The following is a 17,762-nucleotide window of genomic DNA, read 5'->3' as shown; positions in this document are numbered from 1 at the left end:
ACATATTATTTTTAGGTTTGGCCTCACGGGGACTATCCTCTTATCCCAGTTGGTAAACTGGTCTTAAACCGGAATCCAGTTAATTACTTTGCTGAAGTTGAACAGTTGGCCTTCGACCCAAGCAACATGCCACCCGGCATTGAGCCTAGCCCTGACAAAATGCTTCAGGTAAACCTGGTGGATTGAGATGTTCTGAGGCACACGCGCGCACACACACACACACACACACACACACACACCCCAAGTATAATTTGGCAGATCTTTTATATAAAGAATTAATGAGGACATCACTTAAAATTTCATCTAGGTCCTTAGTTTCTGTGGAACTAACTGAAACATTCTTAAATGAGCATTAAAGCATAAAACAAATTTCATACTACATCCCTCAATATGTTAAGACTTTGATCTTTAGTCTCTTAATTTAGAAGAGGTTATGTTAGAAATGCTGTAGGTATTTTTCGGGTCAAGTATGCTTTTTCAGTCTGCAGTCAACAAGAGGGACTATCATTAATTGATTATAGCACTTGGTCAGCATAGGTTTTTTCATTGCCTCTTCCATGGTGATGCTTGAATTTTTCCACGTGTAAAAAGAGACCCAGAGATGATTTTTACAAACTCAGTTTATGTTTCCATTGATTAAAGGCAGTGGCTTAATTTAACTGTTTGTCTTGGTAATGTTCTTAGGCATACGATATTCTTCCATCACTCTCCAATGTGCTCTTTCAAGAGTACAAAGAGTGAAAAATTCTTCTTTGGATCAGAAATTAATAGGAAAACAACTGGCTTAATAATTATTGAATAAATCCATCTTTTGTGTTCTTGGACTATGACCATGGAACAAAGGTTAAAGTTTATACCCTGGATCAGACCACAGGGACTGACGGCTGTTTCTTATGTAAGCGTCTGATTCCAGTTCACGTGTCACTCTCCATGGAGCCAACCTAAGATCCCTTGTTTTTTAAATAACTTTTTTGCTTTGTCATTGGAAACATCTGAACTGCTTATAGAAAATAAGTTTTAATTAGTCTTTAGTTCAATTTAACTACTATAAATTGAATACCTGTCTACTGATAGATTCTTCTGGCTGCTAATAACAGATATAAAAACACAAGATAACTCTCATGTAAGGCGGAATGCTGTGGTGACTCAGAAGGAGAAGTCTTGTCTGATAGGAGGATGATGACAAAATTTTGAGAAAGGTAGCATTTGAGATGGCTTTTTGAAGAATGGATAGGATTTCTATTTTCAACAGTGGTGAAATGGAGCAGGAGAGGGACATGGGTGTAGACACAAAGGTGGACCGTGTTGGGTATATTTAAACTGTAAACAGTCACTCTTTCCTGAATTAGAGGAACCAAGATGCGGTACATTGAGTGTATGTCAGAGGGGACCTTAATGCTTGAGGAGAAGTTTGTACAATTGTCTTTTCTAGGAAAAGTTTTCTTCATATATATCAAGTAGAATCACTCCTGTTGGTGATAAATAGAAAAGAAGAAACTGGGGGTTAGGAATAGAAAAGGGAGGTCAAGCAGATTACAGAGGATAAGCCGAAGCTCTTGCATTGAAACCAGGGAGCAGAGGAAGCCAAGACCATGTGACGTTGAGCCTGGGGTTAGGAGGGAGCTGAACTGCAAAAAGGCACAAAATTGTCATGGGCAGAGCCAAGGCTGCAAAACCCTGGTATTAAAGATACAGGTTGAGGGACGAAAGGTCACCCAAAGTCTTCTCACAAGAATCCAGGTAAGTGTGGGTCTCTGGGACCACAGTGTGACCTGGAGGCGTTGAGCAACACCAAGTCTAATAGAATTAGTTGAGCACTGAAGTGTTGGGTGGAGGCCTGGCCCCGGGGAGAAGGACCCCAAAGCAAAGACCCATTCTCGACCATAAGAGAAAATGAATGTATGAGGCATTCTGTTGAGATTGCTTGAAGGAGCTCTAGTTGGTTCAGGGAAATTATCAGTTCCTAGCCTAGTTTTCCACACAACTCCTTAGGTCATTTCGCTGAGAGTTTTGATACCCCAGAGCGTGTTAGGGGCCACACATCAGGGAAGGACTGTAGTATGGGTTTAGCCCTTTGATGACCAGTGAGGAACTGTTCAAGGCTTTTTGAGTAGGTCAGTAATATAACCTGCATGGGACCTTAGGAAGCGTCTTTCAGTGGGAACGTATAGGATGTTGTTGTTGGAGGAGGGGCTGGAAGTGGAGGGCCAGCTGGGAGGACTTGGAAATCACTCTGATGAGAACTAATGAGTGTCTGGGTGGTAGCTGTATTACAGTAACAGACCATGTTCCAGTTGCCTTTCAACAAGGTCATCATTAAATATTAACACTTTGTAATCAAAGCGGTAAGCCCAACCTCGGTGAAAAGTCACTGGTCCCCTGAGTACTGGTGATGCAGGCGCAGCCTTTCTTCACTCCCATACTCTGCAGTTTACCAGGAGCGAAGAAATTGGCCTGACTGCTTGGGTGGGAGAGCTTTGTTCTGCTTTCTCACCCTGGCCCAGCAAGGAGCTCAGGCCTTGGGTAAGGCCTCCATTCAGGCTGGAGCCAGGGTATGGCCTCGCTGGGCCCATTTCCCAGTCTTGACCTGCAGGTGGAGTGGAGATGCCTTATAAGCCATAAGGGGACTCAAAACCAGAAATACATGACGAGGCCATATCCGAGAGTTGCCTATGGCTCAAGGGTATCTTCTGTCTCGTTGGTAAAGTTAGAGCACAGCTTAGTCTTTACAGTTGGTTTTGTTGAAATTTGCTCCTTTGTTAAGAGCAAAAGTTTGATCCCTGGAGTGAGAAAGTGGGGAGGAGTGGAATTAGTTCATGGTTCCAGTTAGTTGGGTTCTTGCAAATTTATCTTACAGTGTAGTATGTCCTTGTGAATAGGAAATACTGCAAGAGGGGCACTAACTTGTTATTTGATGGAAAAAGGAGTTATTATCTAGAACATATGTGAAAATGTGTGGATGTCTGGCCACATGGCACGGAAGATTAAGGACTGTTCAATTAGGGAGAACTCACTGCATGACAGAAAAGAGATTGTGCCCTTTACTGGGGGGATGGGCAGGGTTATGTGGTGCTTTGTGCTGGAACCTTGACAATGCAGTTTATGGACCCTTCCTTTTTTATATGTTACTGCACACAGACAGCGTCTGTTTCACTTATCACTGCAGGGCCGCCTGTTTGCCTATCCTGACACTCACCGCCACCGCCTGGGAGCCAACTATCTTCAGATACCTGTGAACTGTCCCTACCGTGCTCGAGTGGCCAACTACCAGCGTGACGGCCCCATGTGCATGCTGGACAATCAGGGTAGGTGTGGGACCGCAGCTCACTTCGCGGGTGCGGGGCCACTGCTGAGCAGGCGGCGGGCCGGCGGCCGCACCAACCCAGGGCTTTCCAGGCTGCCCCACGGGTGCTCCTGCCAACCACGTATTTTTGCCCAGCGTTGAAGGTTTACACTGCCTGAGGACTCTCCATCCTTTTATCTACTTTGTATGTTTTATTGAGAGTTCCCACCTCAGATTTACTTGCTGTCCATCTGACAGTGAAAGGCAGGGAGAAAGAGCTTTCACACTGGCTGTTATAGGGTATCATCCAACCTAGGGAGCAGGCTTTAAAGCCTCTTCTCAAAGCAGACAATCTCTAAAATCACTCAAGTCACCAGGACTCTTGGAAGTGCAAAAGCTAAGAGTTTGCATCTTTTGTTTCTCTTTGTGCTTTGCTGGGGCCCTGAAGGAGCACGTCTAGCTAGAAGTCGGGGGGGGGGGGTGGGGGGGGTGGGGGGGTGGAGGGGGAGGGGAGAGGAGTTAGAAGATGGGAGAGAGAGTAAATCCAGGGGTTTCCCCCCACCTCTCTGATTCACAGAAACTGGTGAGATGAGACTCCACTGCCTTTTGTCCTTTGGAGCTCATCTGTCAAATTTGATTTTTTTCTTTTCATTACTCTTTTTTGGCCATGTTCAAAAAGTCTCTGATTACTTATTCTAATTAGAGAATGCTTGATTGTTTTTTTCCTTTTAATATTCCACAGTTTAACATAGATCTCAGTTTCCTTTTTTTTATTTTTCTGTTGAAGGCATCTGATCCCTTCAGAAGTTTTACTGGTGATTCATTTTCATAGCTATAAATACCTATATTCAAACAAAGTTTATTTTTCTATGATAAAAACAGTACATGTACCCTAAAGGAAATGTGGAAAATATAAGGGAAGGAAGAGAAGGGAGAAGAAAAACTCGTTAATAGTCACAATATCCAGAGGCCAGAACTGTTGCATTTTGCTGTATTTCTTGACAGTCTTTTCTGTGAATACTTCTGTACATTTAAGATTATTTGTATATATAAGTTTGTGTCTTGCATTTGCTACCATTATCATTAAGCCTTTTGTAAGTATTTAAGTTGACATGCTCACTAACTGTGTTGGGTGTTTGCAATATTTCTGCTCTCTGAGGTTTACAGAAGTATGAGGTGTGTTATTACTCAAAGTAACCGATACTTGCTATGTCTGTCTTCTGCATTTTTATTCTGAAGTGATTTCTTTTCATTTATATTCCTTGGTCCTTTTGTTGTTGAGACTGGCTGTATCAGAGAGGTTCATGTATATTTTGGAACTTCATTAATAAGGAATTGCTTCATGTTTACCATGATAGTGGCATACGTAAGAAAAAACTACTTTGACACACTTTTGCCTAGTTCTAAAAGTAGAACATTTGGGCTGTGCTCTTGCAGTTTGATGAAAAACTTAATTGTTTCAGGTAGTCAATGACTTGAAGACAACTTTGAGTAAAGGTCAGAGCTCATGAGAACAGAATTTTTAAATTACTCAATTGGCACGTTTCAAAGAACTAATTCTTCGTTCAGAAAACTACTGCGGTGGCTCCTTATTGGAGCACTCTGCTTTTCATGGAGGTGGGGCTGACCTACAATGAATTTCTTAGGCTGATGCCTGTACTCCATGGTACTGTAGTGCCCTCTCTTCCTCCATGTACTCGGTACCTTGATCAGTGTGATACACAGGCATCTCCTGATTATTCACCCTGGATAATCTATTCTGGCAGCGAGCTGGGTGAAATTCTAATGCCAGACTAGTTTGTTCAAGCCACTTACTATGTTTCCAGGCTACCTTTTCTGGTTAGGCAGCATGTGCTCTGATCATTCAAGCTTCTGCTAATATCAGCCAAATCAGAGTATAGATGGGAAAATAAACATGCCAAGGTGGAAAAAAAAAGCCTCATAACTTATTCCAGAAGTCATAATAATGTTTTGATTGTATTTGTCATTATTTTTTTCTGTAAGTCCAGATAAATGAATGCTGACATACTAGAAATATCAAACTTCAGAAAAATATTTTGAAAATTTATCTGTAGAAGAAAGTGAAAGTGAAGCTGGAATTGGATAAAGTCTTGGTCAGAAAAGGAAGATGCCCTGAGAACCTTAAAACACCTTAAGGAATAGCGAATAGAGGTCTGTGATGGGAGTGTAGTACATGCTGGGAGGGAAAAGACAAAAATCCCAGATCACCGCTGACCACCACGTCACCTTGCAGCAGTCAGTGAGCATCTCTAGGTGTAGTTCACGTGTCCACTGGAAGAGCAGAGCTAGAACCTTCAGTTGCTCCCAAGAATGCTGAGATTCCATGTTTGAATTGAGCCCATGCCCAAATGAAACCTTCCAACTTGAAATGTCTTCGGGCCTCATCTTTTATGGGGGCCAAACCAAACCTGTATAAATGTATTTGTACTGATAAGCATCAGAAGACTGTAGAGATGAGACCGTCTGAAGCATTCAAAGGAAATTTGAAATCTCTTCATTAAGATGCAGAGTGAGACAGTCCATGCGAGCATTTGGCAGATGGCAGTGTTCTCTAAGGATCTGAGTACTGCCTTAGCTAACTATGGGGTGTTAAAAATTATATGTGCGTGGCATGTATATGTGTGTGTGTGTGTGTGCATATACATATGCATGTATACATAATTGCCACTTGAATTTATTTCTTATTTTGTTGACTGTTTGCAGACTTGCTTCACTTTTCATCTTCCCAAGTGAATTTGTGTGGTTTTCCTTTAAAGGTGGGGCTCCAAATTACTACCCCAACAGCTTTAGTGCCCCGGAACAGCAGCGCTCTGCCCTGGAACACAGCACCCGCTATTCTGGGGACGTGCAGCGCTACAACAGTTCCAATGAGGATAATGTCACTCAGGTAATGGCTCCTTCGTCTGCTCTGGCTGGCGCTTACTCGTTCTTGTCGGTGTCTGCGTATGTCCCCCCTTTAAAGTGCCTTAAATTGAATGCAGGGGCGACACCTCTAATAGTCATAAGTCAGTCCCTGTTGTATTAGATGGAGTGGAAGAGTTGTGTTACTCTGCTCTTTGGTATGAGGTATGGAGACTCATTTCCGTTCTCCCAAATTTTATTGAGGGGGTATAAATGGAGGCCTTTGGAGAAGCAGCGATCTCATGGAAATCTAAGAAACGGGCAAGTAAAGCTTAAGGACAGCCGAATCTAAGGATCTGAGGACAGTCCAGGTTTCAGGGACTAGAACTGGACTCAGAATAGCTCTGAGAGCCTCAGTGGCCATAGTCTGGGTGGTTCCGGTGCTGGGCACACCGTTCACGTGACTCTGCCCCTGCTCTCCAGCACCAGCTGCTCATTCTTACCATGTCCTCCCCTCTTTCCCCCTCTTTTCTCCTCATAGCTGTGTTTTAACATTGTGGTAGCTTTACTTTGCCCATGGCCGAACTCTTCTTCTTTATGGCTTCCTTCTCCATGTGTTAACTTTTTTTTTGGGGGGGGCCCTTTTTACTCCTTCTCTCAGTACTTCTATATGAGATTCTGGAGAGGAAATTGGATTGAGTTGATTGAGCTTTTCACTCTAGGTTGCTTCATTGGCCTTTGGCCACTTAACTGCCCGGGGTCAAGTGCCCACCCTCTTTTCAGTCACCTGCGGCTGCCTGAGGGCTGCTCTTTTAGCAGATGCAGTGGAAGAGGCCCTCTGACTTTTAAAAGCAGCTGCCTCCATAATGTGCTCAGTGCAGCCTACACTGCACACAGGAAGAGGATAAAGCTACAAAGTGTAGTTGTCTTAGGGCTCTGCTTGGGTAGTTGGTGGTAAACGTAGTTAAATTAGAATAGGACCTATTCTGGCTTCTCAATTTGTAAATGTGGGTTCCAAGTAAAATATACTTAAACACATGAATTAATTCACTGTGAAGCTATCTTTATTTGTAAGGCACTTATGTGTGTAAATGTATATACAAAAGAAATTACTTTATTGTAGGATGTAAACCATATTTAGATGAAATTAAACATCTCCTGAGAGCCTTTTATAGTAACTGCCTTATCCTTGGTGATGCAAGTGATACCAAGTATATAACAATACAAGCCCTGCCTCTCAGAGAGTTTTGCCTACATGAGGTCTATTCCAATGTTAAACCAGCTAATACAACCTCTGCAAAAATTAATTTAGGCAACGAGGCTGTTGCTGACATGTTGAATTTTACTATATATATGATCATTCTTATTTTGAGAGATTTTCTCATCACTATATAGGACTCAAGTTTTTAAGCAGCCATGACACCGCTTAGAGCTTCATGGCATAATCCTATAAGAGTCACATCAAATATAAATAAGTAGGTCCAGATTTATACTCTTAAAAATGACTCACTTGGACTAAGCCTCTGACTTGCGGCAGACTAGCTTGTATCAGGTCTGTCCTTTCATGAGAACGTCAGAAAGCTAGATAAAATACAAAAAGCATCTGTTTGAGGGCTTTGGAGAGCTTGAGCAGCACCAAGGATTTGAGGGGACAGGACTTTGGACAGAAAAGAAGTGCAGAGGTATGAGCTTGACATTTGGTCTTCTTTTCTCATGAGGCATTTATGACTTTGTTAAGTGCTGACCAAGATGCTGAGCAGAGTTTACAGCATTTTCATGGGTCTGGAGGGATAAAAATTGGAGTTCAGGGCCTGCTAAGAAAGAGGGTGTCCAGTTAACATCCCAGACATTCAGTTGGAACCCTGAAGGGCCATGCCTAGAAATAAGGGCAAACCTGAAATCAACTTGCCTTCGAAAAAACAAATCCAGTTTTGCACCAGCGTAATCTTAGACTAGGTTTAGGCGATCTCGACCTCTATCCTGACTGTCTGCCAGAAGCAAACTAAAGTCTATGGAGGAAAAATAGAACCTCAGATTATCTCTATGTTTTTTCATATGCAAATGTCCAGCTTTCAGAATACACTGTTAGGCATACCCAGTACATAAAACCTTATAACTGAAAACCAAGAAGGGGGAAAAAAACAAAACCCTGACAATAGAAACAAACCTACTGGAGATCCAGATAATGGAATTGTCAGATATAGCTTTTAAAATAACTGCAAATAATATGTTCAGGAAAATAGATGAAAATATGGAGAATTTAATAAGAGAATTTCAATCTATAAAAAAAGAGAATGGACATACTGAACTGGGAAATGCAACAACTAAAATTAAGCATTTAGTAAATCAGCTTAAAAGGAGATTAAATACAGCTGAAGAGAGGATTACTGAATTGGCAGATAGAGCAGTTGGTATTATCAAGACTAGCTCATGAAGAGAGAAAGAAAGAACTTCTCTTCATTATGAGAAACCATTTAGAGACTCAGAAGGCAAGCCACAGAGTGGGAGAAGAGATCTGAAATTTCTCTAACAACTCATGTACAGAATATTTCAAGAACTCCTACAGAGCATAAGAAGAAGACAGACAAATGAATAGAAAAATTGGCAAAGGCTTGAACAGGCACTTCACAAAAGAGGACATCCAAACGACTGAAAAACATGAAAAGGTGTTTTATCTCATGAGTCATCAGGGACACGCAATATAAAACTACAAAGAATTACCACTACATACACACCAAGAGTGACTAGAATTAAAAAGACTGTGTACCAAGTATCGTGAGGACAAGAAACAACTCTAACTCTCATATGAGTGTAATTTGGTTCAAGCGTTTTGAAGAACTGTTTGTCAATATCCATTAAAGCTAAACACATACGTGTTGTATGACCTCGTATGTGCACACCTATGTAGATCCTCAAATAGAAATGTGTACACATGAGCACCAGAGGACATGCACAGCACGGTTCATTCATATTACCCATGTGTTCATCAACAAAACTTGGATGAATAAACAGTGGTATATTCCCACAATGTATAGCAATGAAAATTAATGACATCTTGCAAGGAGCAGTGACATAGATGAATCTTACAAGCATGACACTGAGCAAAAGAACGAGACACAAGAATATGGACTGTATGATTCCATTTGTGTACATTTCAAAAAGAGGTAAAACACATTTATAGTATTAGAAGTCAAAAAAATTATCCTTGCGGAGGCAGTTGGAGAAAGGCGATAATGACCGTGTTGTGGTGGGGTGTGGTAGGGGGGTTTCTGAGGTGTGAGTGATGTTCTGTCTTGATCTGGGTGATTGTGACACATTGATATTCACTGAAAAATCATAGAATTTCACACTTATGTTTGGTACCCTTTACTGTAGGCATGTTACATTGAAAAAGAAAAAAAATCATTCTCTCACTTCATATAGACCAGTAAAAATGTGACTTTCCTTTCAAAGGAATTTGGTCCCACTGCTAAAGGTGGTTAGTGTGTTGAAGCAGATAAAACAGCTCAGCATCTTCATCTGGTTAATCATATGGAACAGCCGTCCCATGTGTGGAGTCCATGCCTTCCTGTAGCGAGCAGTCCAGCTGTCTATAGGTGGGGGTTGTTAGCCAGGCATGAGAAAAGGCAACTCAGATCTCTGTAGAGACTTCTTCAGTTTGCCTTCAAAGTCCCAAACTGCCTTTTCCTGAACGGTGGTGAAGCTGAAGCTACAGTTAGGGGATAAGGGTTACAAGCTATTGACATTGTGGTCGTCTTGTGTCATGTGCTGAAGTAGGCATGTGGTTTATCTTTGTGTACGTACATGTGCTTTTTTCCTAACCTTTTAAAACTGTGTATTAATTAAATCTCTGGCAGAGCAAGTTTTTTTTTTTAATTATTTTTTTAATGGAGGTGCTGGGGATTGAAACCAGGACCCTGTGCACGCTAAGCACATGCTCTCCCCCAGAGCAAGTGTTTTATATGGGTTTTATTGATAAATATTTAACAGTTGGCTCCCTGGGGAAAGAGCTCTGGTTTATAGTGTTTGATTTTCATGATGAAAATACTCCGTAGGGCTGATTTTAAGCTACCAACATGATGTCACTGAACCTGTGACACTGGGACGTGGTTCAGTATCACACTGCTGTATCTGTTTCCACCACAGAGACAGAATACTCACAGACAGCTTCACGAACATAGGTAATATGTATTAATTAGGAAGTGATACGTTTTGAGGGTTTATTACTTTTGTTTGTAATTAATTTATTTAATTATAAGTTTACATAATCTAATTTTTTAATGCTAAACTTTGAAATTTTTAAAACATTTTATTTTAAAAAATATTTATTTTATTTTTAAAAAAGATTTATTTAGTTATAGTCAGTTTACAATGTTATGTCAATTTCTGGTGTAGAGCACAACTTTTCAGTCATACATGAACATACATATATTCATTGTCACATTCTTTTTCACTGTGAGTCACCACAAGATCTTGTATATATTTCCCTGTGCTATACTGTATAATCTTGTCTATCTATTCTACATATGCCTGTCAGTATCTACAAATTTCGAACTCCCAGTCTGTCCCTTCCCACCCCTCTACCCACTGGCAACCACAAGTTTGTATTCTATGTCTGTGAGTCTGTTTCTGTTTTATATTTAAGTTCATTTGTTATATAATCTAATTTTTAATAATGACTGTGTTTAACAGCTCACTCACAAAATTCCTAAAAACTTGACAGTCTGCTCTTACGAGCAAGCTCTCTCTGGCACACCAGTGGAATTGCAGGACCAAATTCCTTTTAGTTCAAGATAGTAGGTTGAGGTGCTATAGAAGGACTTTCTTTTACTTCTCACACATAGACATGCTAGATTAAAGAAATTTTAAAATGAAAGAATGTAGTTGAGCTAATTAACAAGAAAGTTCAATCTCCAGGTCCCAGAAATGAAGAGAGGAATCACAGTAATGCGTGAACACTGAAGGTATATTATTTCACGGGGGTAACCAGACCCTGTTTATATCTTATTAAGATTTTATGCCTTGTCCGAGGGGCTAGGAGTTTGAGGCCATAGGCTTCCTGTGTTGCAGAGAGCTAGAACTGGTCTCTTGACATAATGATGAGAATCAGGAACTCGTACCCCATTGAATTACTACCTACCAGACTGAGAATGCAGCTTGAAAGCATGTGGGTTCTAGATGGAAGCAGTCAAGCCTGAGAAATTGGAGGCTCCTTTCCCATGCTGTGTTCAGATGAGGTCCGTGTGGCCTTCTCCCACTTAGAATTATGTGGAAGCTGAGAAACAAGTGAATCAGTGAGTCCTGTTAGTCCTCTGCAGAGATGATGAAAAAAAATCACCCCCTGAAGACAACTTTCACAATTTGGACATATTTGGTACCTCTGCAGAATGACTCCTGTTGAAGATGAGTCACAGGGAAAAGTTACAATACATGCAAGGAAATTCAATGCCCTGAGAAACTGTACAAGCAGTAGATGGAAGAATCTATGCATCATAGAAAATCTAAAAGGGGCTTTAAAATAGACGTGTATGCAGCATTCAAGGAGATACAGAAAGGAATATTATCTATAAAGAATAGAATGTGAGAAAACAAAGCCAGATAGATTTGAAAAAGAACCAAATAGAAATTTCTAGAGACAAAAAAATACAGTCTTTGAAATAAAAATCCAACAGTGAGAGTGACTCAGTGGATGTTTAAACAATATGTTATATACTGCTGAAGAGAGAATTAGTGAATTTAAGATAAACCTGAAGGAACCCCAATAATGCAGTACTTTGATTGGATTGCATTGATATAGAAAGACTGATTTTTTAACTTTGGCATAAGATTTAAATTTTGCTCAAATTTTTAAAAAATGTTGTTTTGATATTTGGTAACTTAGAAAAGCTACGAATATTTGACATTTTATGAATTTGCTACTTTGGATCATTGGATAGTTTTGGACTTTATAAACATTAATAGAACAGTACACAGAGTAGCATCTGGTACATTATAGGTACATGAGTATTTGTTGAATGAATGAATGAAAGAAATGATAGAATAAAATCATAGCTGTAACCTGGAAATGGTTGATTTCAGAATTAAGCAGGGACCATTAGGACTCATAGACCTAATGCTAGGCTCTTATTTTTCATTTTAACCTGTTGATAATCACTTTAGAGTTAAGCCAAATAAGCTAAACAAAATATCACTATTAACGTCTGTCTTCTCCAAGAAATCTTGGCTTCTGAATAACTAAGGACATAGATTAATGAATTAGAGTGTTTTCCTTTTGGTTCTGGATGAATTGAAAAGAGAATATATTGTGCTAAGCTTACATTTGACGACGGTTTGCACATTCTGTACTTGTCAGTATTAAGGTGTGGTGGCATTTTTTCAAAACAGAGATTCTGGGGATTGAACCCAGGATCTCATGCATGCTAAGCACGCGCTCTACCACTGAGCTGTACCCTCCCCCACTCTGTAGTGGTATTTTTAATTGTAAGCTACACTGCCTTCTATTGATAATAGATTTATAAACTGACTGCAAAGGACATTGTTAAAAAGAAATTATGAGCTATTACCAACAACTGAATTCTTCCTGTTTTGCTTAAAATAAAATAAAAAGTGAGGAACTCAGCATGTGATGGTTTCACCTGTAATTTTAAAATTATTCTTAAATTCTTTTTCATTCTTATGTCAATGACAAATCTCACATTTTCATTTCAAAAGTGGCGTTTTGGGTGAGTTTTGTTCGTGGTAAAGTGGTTAATTGAGTCTCTGCACGCTAACTTCATTGAGCAGGTGCGGGATTTCTATTTGAAAGTACTGAACGAGGAGCAGAGGAAACGCCTGTGTGAGAACATTGCTGGCCACCTGAAAGACGCGCAGCTCTTCATCCAGAAGAAAGCGGTGAGTGGTGCTTTGTCAGCTGAAGGGTGCCACCTGCTGGCAGGAGAAGAGATTACAGTTGTGTGAGAGAACCCTTCAAAGGAAGTGTTCTTTCTGTTGTACTTGAGTTAAGGAGACTTAAAAAATTAGTACAAATTAACCTCTGATTATTTTCTCTCCACATTTTATCGCCAGTAAATATGCCATATCCATTGACCTTTAGCTGTTTGTCCAGTGGGTCAGCTGTCTCCTCTGCTGTTTAATTTGACTGTAACCAAGTTCTGTGCAAGAGAGTATTGTCCATCAAAATTTTGCTTAGACTTTAGATGATAAAAAATACAGAGTACATTTTTGTGGTTTTAGGTGTACCTGATTACTTGATGTTTTGACACCCTCCATCTGAAACAACTTGAAACTTGTGTTTTCTGGGATGAGAACTGAGCTGCTTCCAAAACTCGGGCTGAAATTTGAGCTGAGGTGCCAGGGTATTTCCAGTGGCAGCTCATTGTGCTGTGTGCTCACTAGTGGTTTTCTGGCCAGCCACGGGGGTCACTCTGGTAGAGTTAGGAGCGCCTGCTGTTTCCTTGACTCAGTTGCTGTTCGTAGGGGCAGCTGTCTGACATGTGTTCTAAGGCCTGGAGACAGGTAACCAGCAGGCTGGGCACTCTCTCTGTGCACAGAGGTCCATGTCTGTAACTGTCTCCCTTGTGATGTTATAGACATGACGTAACAAGTATGCGTAGGAAAGATAACCCTTTAAGTCCGTCTGGTGCTAGTACTTCTTGCTGTCTTGGGCAGAGTCTGACAACTGCTGTGTGATATGGGGGGCAGGTTTCTTCTCATCTTACTGATGAGAGTGAATAAGACAGTTTGTAAGTAGCAGAACTGGGCTCGAACCCTTGGCCTTCTATTCTCACATATGCTGACGCTGCAAGGCCTTCTGTGAGTTCTTGGTGCCCTGTCTCCTCTCGAATGCTTGGGATCAGCCCATGGCCAGAATTCCTGCTGGAAAGTCTGTCAAGTTACCCAGCAGGTGCTGGTGTTCATATACCTCACTTTCAGTTGAGGCAGTGTCTGGGACTGTTTCTCTTTGTTGTCGCTGTTTATTTATTTATCTTTATTCAAGTATAGTTGATTTACAATGTGTTTCTGGTATACAGCATAGTGATTCAGATATGTGTGTGTATATATATATTATTTTTCATATTCTTTTCCATGATAGGTTATTACAAGGTGTTGAATACAGTTCCCTGTGCTATAGAGTAGGACCTTGTTGTTTATCTATTTTACATATAGTAGTGTGTATCTATTAATCCCAAAATCCTAATTTATCCCTCCTCAACGCCTTCCCCTTTGGTAACCATAGTTTGTTTTCTATGTCTGTGAATCCATTTCTGCTTTGAAATTAAGTTCATTTGTATCATTTTTTAGACTCCACATATAAGTGATATGGTATTTGTCTTTCTCTGACTCACTTTGCTTAGTATGATAATCTCTAGGTCCATCCATGTTGCTGCAAATGGCATGATTTTATTCTTTTTTATGGCTAAGTAGTATTCCATCAGATAAATCTATCACACCTTCTTTATCTAGTCATCTGTTGATGGACATTTTGGTTGCTTCTATGTCTTGGCTATTGTTTCCAAGTTTCAGCTACTGTAAATAGTGCTGCTGTGACATTGTAATGTGTATATCTTTTTCAATTAGAGTTTTCTCTGGATATATGCCCAGGAGTGGGATTGCTAGATCATATGGTAACTCTATTTTTGTTTTTAAAGGAGCCTCCCTACTGTTCTTCACAGTGACTACACCAAATTACATTCCCACAAACAGTGTAGGAGGGTTCCCTTTTGTCCACACCTTCTCCAGCATATATTATTTGTGGACTTTTTAATGATGGCCATTCTGACTGGTGTGAGGTGATACCTCATTGTAGTTTTGATTTGCATTTCTCTGATAATTAGTGATATTGAGCACCTTTTCAAGTGTCTGTTGGCCATCTGTATATCTTCTTAGGAGAAATGTCTATTTAGGTCTTCTGCTCATTTTTTGATTGGGTTTTTTTTTGTTACTGAGTTGTATGAGCTGTTTGTATATTCTGGAAATTAAGCCCTTGTCAGTTACATTGTTTGCAAATATTTTCTCCTATTCTGTAGGTTGTCCTTTTTTTTTTTTACTTGTTTGTTTATGGTTTCCTTTGCTGTATAAAAGCTTATAAGTTTGATTAGATCTCATTTGTTTATTTTTGATTTCTATTGCCTTGGGAGACTGACCTAGGAAAACATTGCTAGATTTATGTCAGAGAATTTTTTGCCTATGTTCTCTTCTAGGAGTTTTATGGTGTCCTGCCTTACGTTTAAATATTTAAGACATTTCGAGTTTATTTTTGTGTATAGAGTGAGGGAGTGTTCCAACTTCATTGATTTACACTTGTTTATCCAACTTTCCCAGCACCACTTGCTGAAGAACTTGTCTTTTCTCCATTGCATATTCTTGCCTGCTTTGTTAAAGATTAATTGACCATCTGTACCATTGATCCATATGTCTGTTTTTGAGCCAATACCACTCTATTTTGATTACTGTAGCTTTGTAGCATTGTCTGAAGTCTGGGAGGATTATGTCTCCAGCTTTGTTCCCTTTCCTCATGATTGTTTTGGCGATTCTGGGTCTTTTGTGGTTCCATATAAGTTGTAGAATTATCTGTTCTAGTTCTGTGAAAAATGTCCTGGGTAATTTGATAGGGATCCCACTGATGGGCCTGTTTCTTAGTACAAATGACTATAACTTGTGGAGTCACTCTGAGGTCAGCTCTTTACATGCAGTAGATGCAGCTCATCTCATAATGTGTTTTTCTCACAATATTCCATGGGGCAGATTTAATTATCTCATTTTTTTTTATGGGGCGTGGAGCTCGCCTGAATGACTTACCCAAGGTTGCTCAGCCAGTATGCGTCTGGGTTTTCACTGGCCCCTCAGGTCTTACTTCATGTAGGTAAACACTGTGGCTCGAGCTTCCGTGGATGTGTGCTTCTTTCCCTGTAAACACCGTGGAGCAGACACCGGGGACTGGCTCGTAGGGGCTGCGGTAGTGTTTACATTATTTTCACTTGATTTCAGGTCAAGAACTTCAGCGATGTCCACCCAGAGTATGGGGCCCGCATCCAGGCTCTTCTGGACAAATACAACGATGAGAAGCCGAAGGTGAGCCCAGAGCAGCCCGGCTGTGGCGGAGGATATGTGTCCTGGATGGGCGGAGCTGGGTTTCCTTTTATGATGAGTCTCCTTGGGGACAACTGTTAGATTTCTTCAGCAGCTGTTCAGAATCTCGTTTGGCATGTAAAGAACTAACTCACCTGCAAAGCATATACTATTCATTTCATCCCAGGGCAATATAAAACAGCTTAAGGTGAACACATTCTGAATTAGATTTTGATTTGAGCACAGATTAAAGCTAAGATAAATACTAAGTTACTACTGCTGAGTGAGTTAATTAACCTGCTGGTCTTTTTTTTTTTTTTTTTTTGAACAGAACGCGATTCACACCTTTACGCAGGCTGGTTCTCACTTGTCTGCAAAAGAGAAGGCTAACCTGTGAGGGTCAGGCGCCCTGATCCTACACCACTTTGCCGTCTGCCTATGAGGCCAAGCATGGTATTCACACACATACCCGCTCATCGCTGGATGGGAGATTCTCCTGTGCTCGCCGTGCAAAATCAAGCTTATGTCTGTCTAATGATAATCCAGATTTCTATAGCAAATAATGTAATAATGGCTTTTAATGCTGTTTTCCTAGGGATAAATGAAGGTTAAGGCTTAATAATTATTTAAAGGAAACATGTATTTGCCTTTGACAGTTGATTATTCACTTAAAATGACTAAGAATGAAAGTTTCTAGCAGAAATATGGTTTTATTTGATAAGAAGAAAATCTTGATGAAATTAATGTTTACATATCATCTCCTGGCCTATTGTATTAAAATATGGCTATAATGATATAAGAAGAGAAGATAAAAATCCAATCAGGAATTTTAGCTTTTCTAAGTTCCTTATAGGAAAAACACATTGAATGCATTGGTGTTTTTTGAAAATAATTTCAGTATCATGGCCTAAGGTTTATTCCTGCTTGGAACTGATGAGATATTTTAAAACTTGGAATTGCACTTATGCTAATGCAGCATTGATTTTGCAACAAACTGATTTGTACTTGCTTATATTTTTACAATAAAGTGATCTATACATAAAATAGAAGACTGATATTTGACTTTTTTAGGCTTCATATATAACTTGGACTGTCCTGAGACTCTTAATCTGCATATCATCTGCTATCAGATGTATACACTTAAAATTGAAAATGCCAATTTCACAAGGAAAGTATGTTATTTGTTAAAAGCAGTAGCTTTTAGACACAGCCTCTGAGGCACAGGGGACCTGAACTTTATTCCGTCTGGAAAACAGCAAACTCCTCAGATCTTTTGTCCATTAGCTCATTTCCTTATCTGATTATGAGTTTTATTTAATTTTTTCTTTTTTCCTTCCAGTTTTATTGAGATAAAATTGGCATACAGCACTATATAAGTAAGGTGTACAGCAAAATGATTCAACTCATATATCACTGAAATGATTATCACAAGAAGTTTAGCGAAACTTTATCATCTCGTACAGATACAACATTAAAGAAATAGAAAATTTTTTCTTTGTGGTGAGAACTCTTAGGATTTACTCTATAACTTTCATATGTAACATACAGC

At 39.9% G+C, this 17,762-nt stretch overlaps 1 protein-coding gene across 1 annotated transcript in view; it reads left to right on the top strand.

Annotated features, from left to right (window-relative positions):
• CAT (catalase) overlaps positions 1-17,262 on the top strand; it is a 38,644-nt gene extending 21,382 nt beyond the window's left edge. Inside the window, exons 8-13 of the mRNA XM_011000575.3 lie at positions 16-168; positions 3,167-3,305; positions 6,061-6,191; positions 12,929-13,036; positions 16,133-16,216; positions 16,545-17,262. Of these exons, the coding sequence (XP_010998877.1) occupies positions 16-168; positions 3,167-3,305; positions 6,061-6,191; positions 12,929-13,036; positions 16,133-16,216; positions 16,545-16,610 (681 nt within the window). The 3' untranslated portion in view covers positions 16,611-17,262. The remainder of the gene's footprint in view (positions 1-15; positions 169-3,166; positions 3,306-6,060; positions 6,192-12,928; positions 13,037-16,132; positions 16,217-16,544) is intronic.
• Positions 17,263-17,762: the final 500 nt, after the last annotated feature.

This window comes from Camelus dromedarius, chromosome 12 (assembly GCF_036321535.1).
Source record: "Camelus dromedarius isolate mCamDro1 chromosome 12, mCamDro1.pat, whole genome shotgun sequence".
Taxonomy (NCBI): Eukaryota; Metazoa; Chordata; class Mammalia; order Artiodactyla; family Camelidae; genus Camelus; species Camelus dromedarius.
This window is presented reverse-complemented; position numbering and strand designations above follow the sequence as displayed.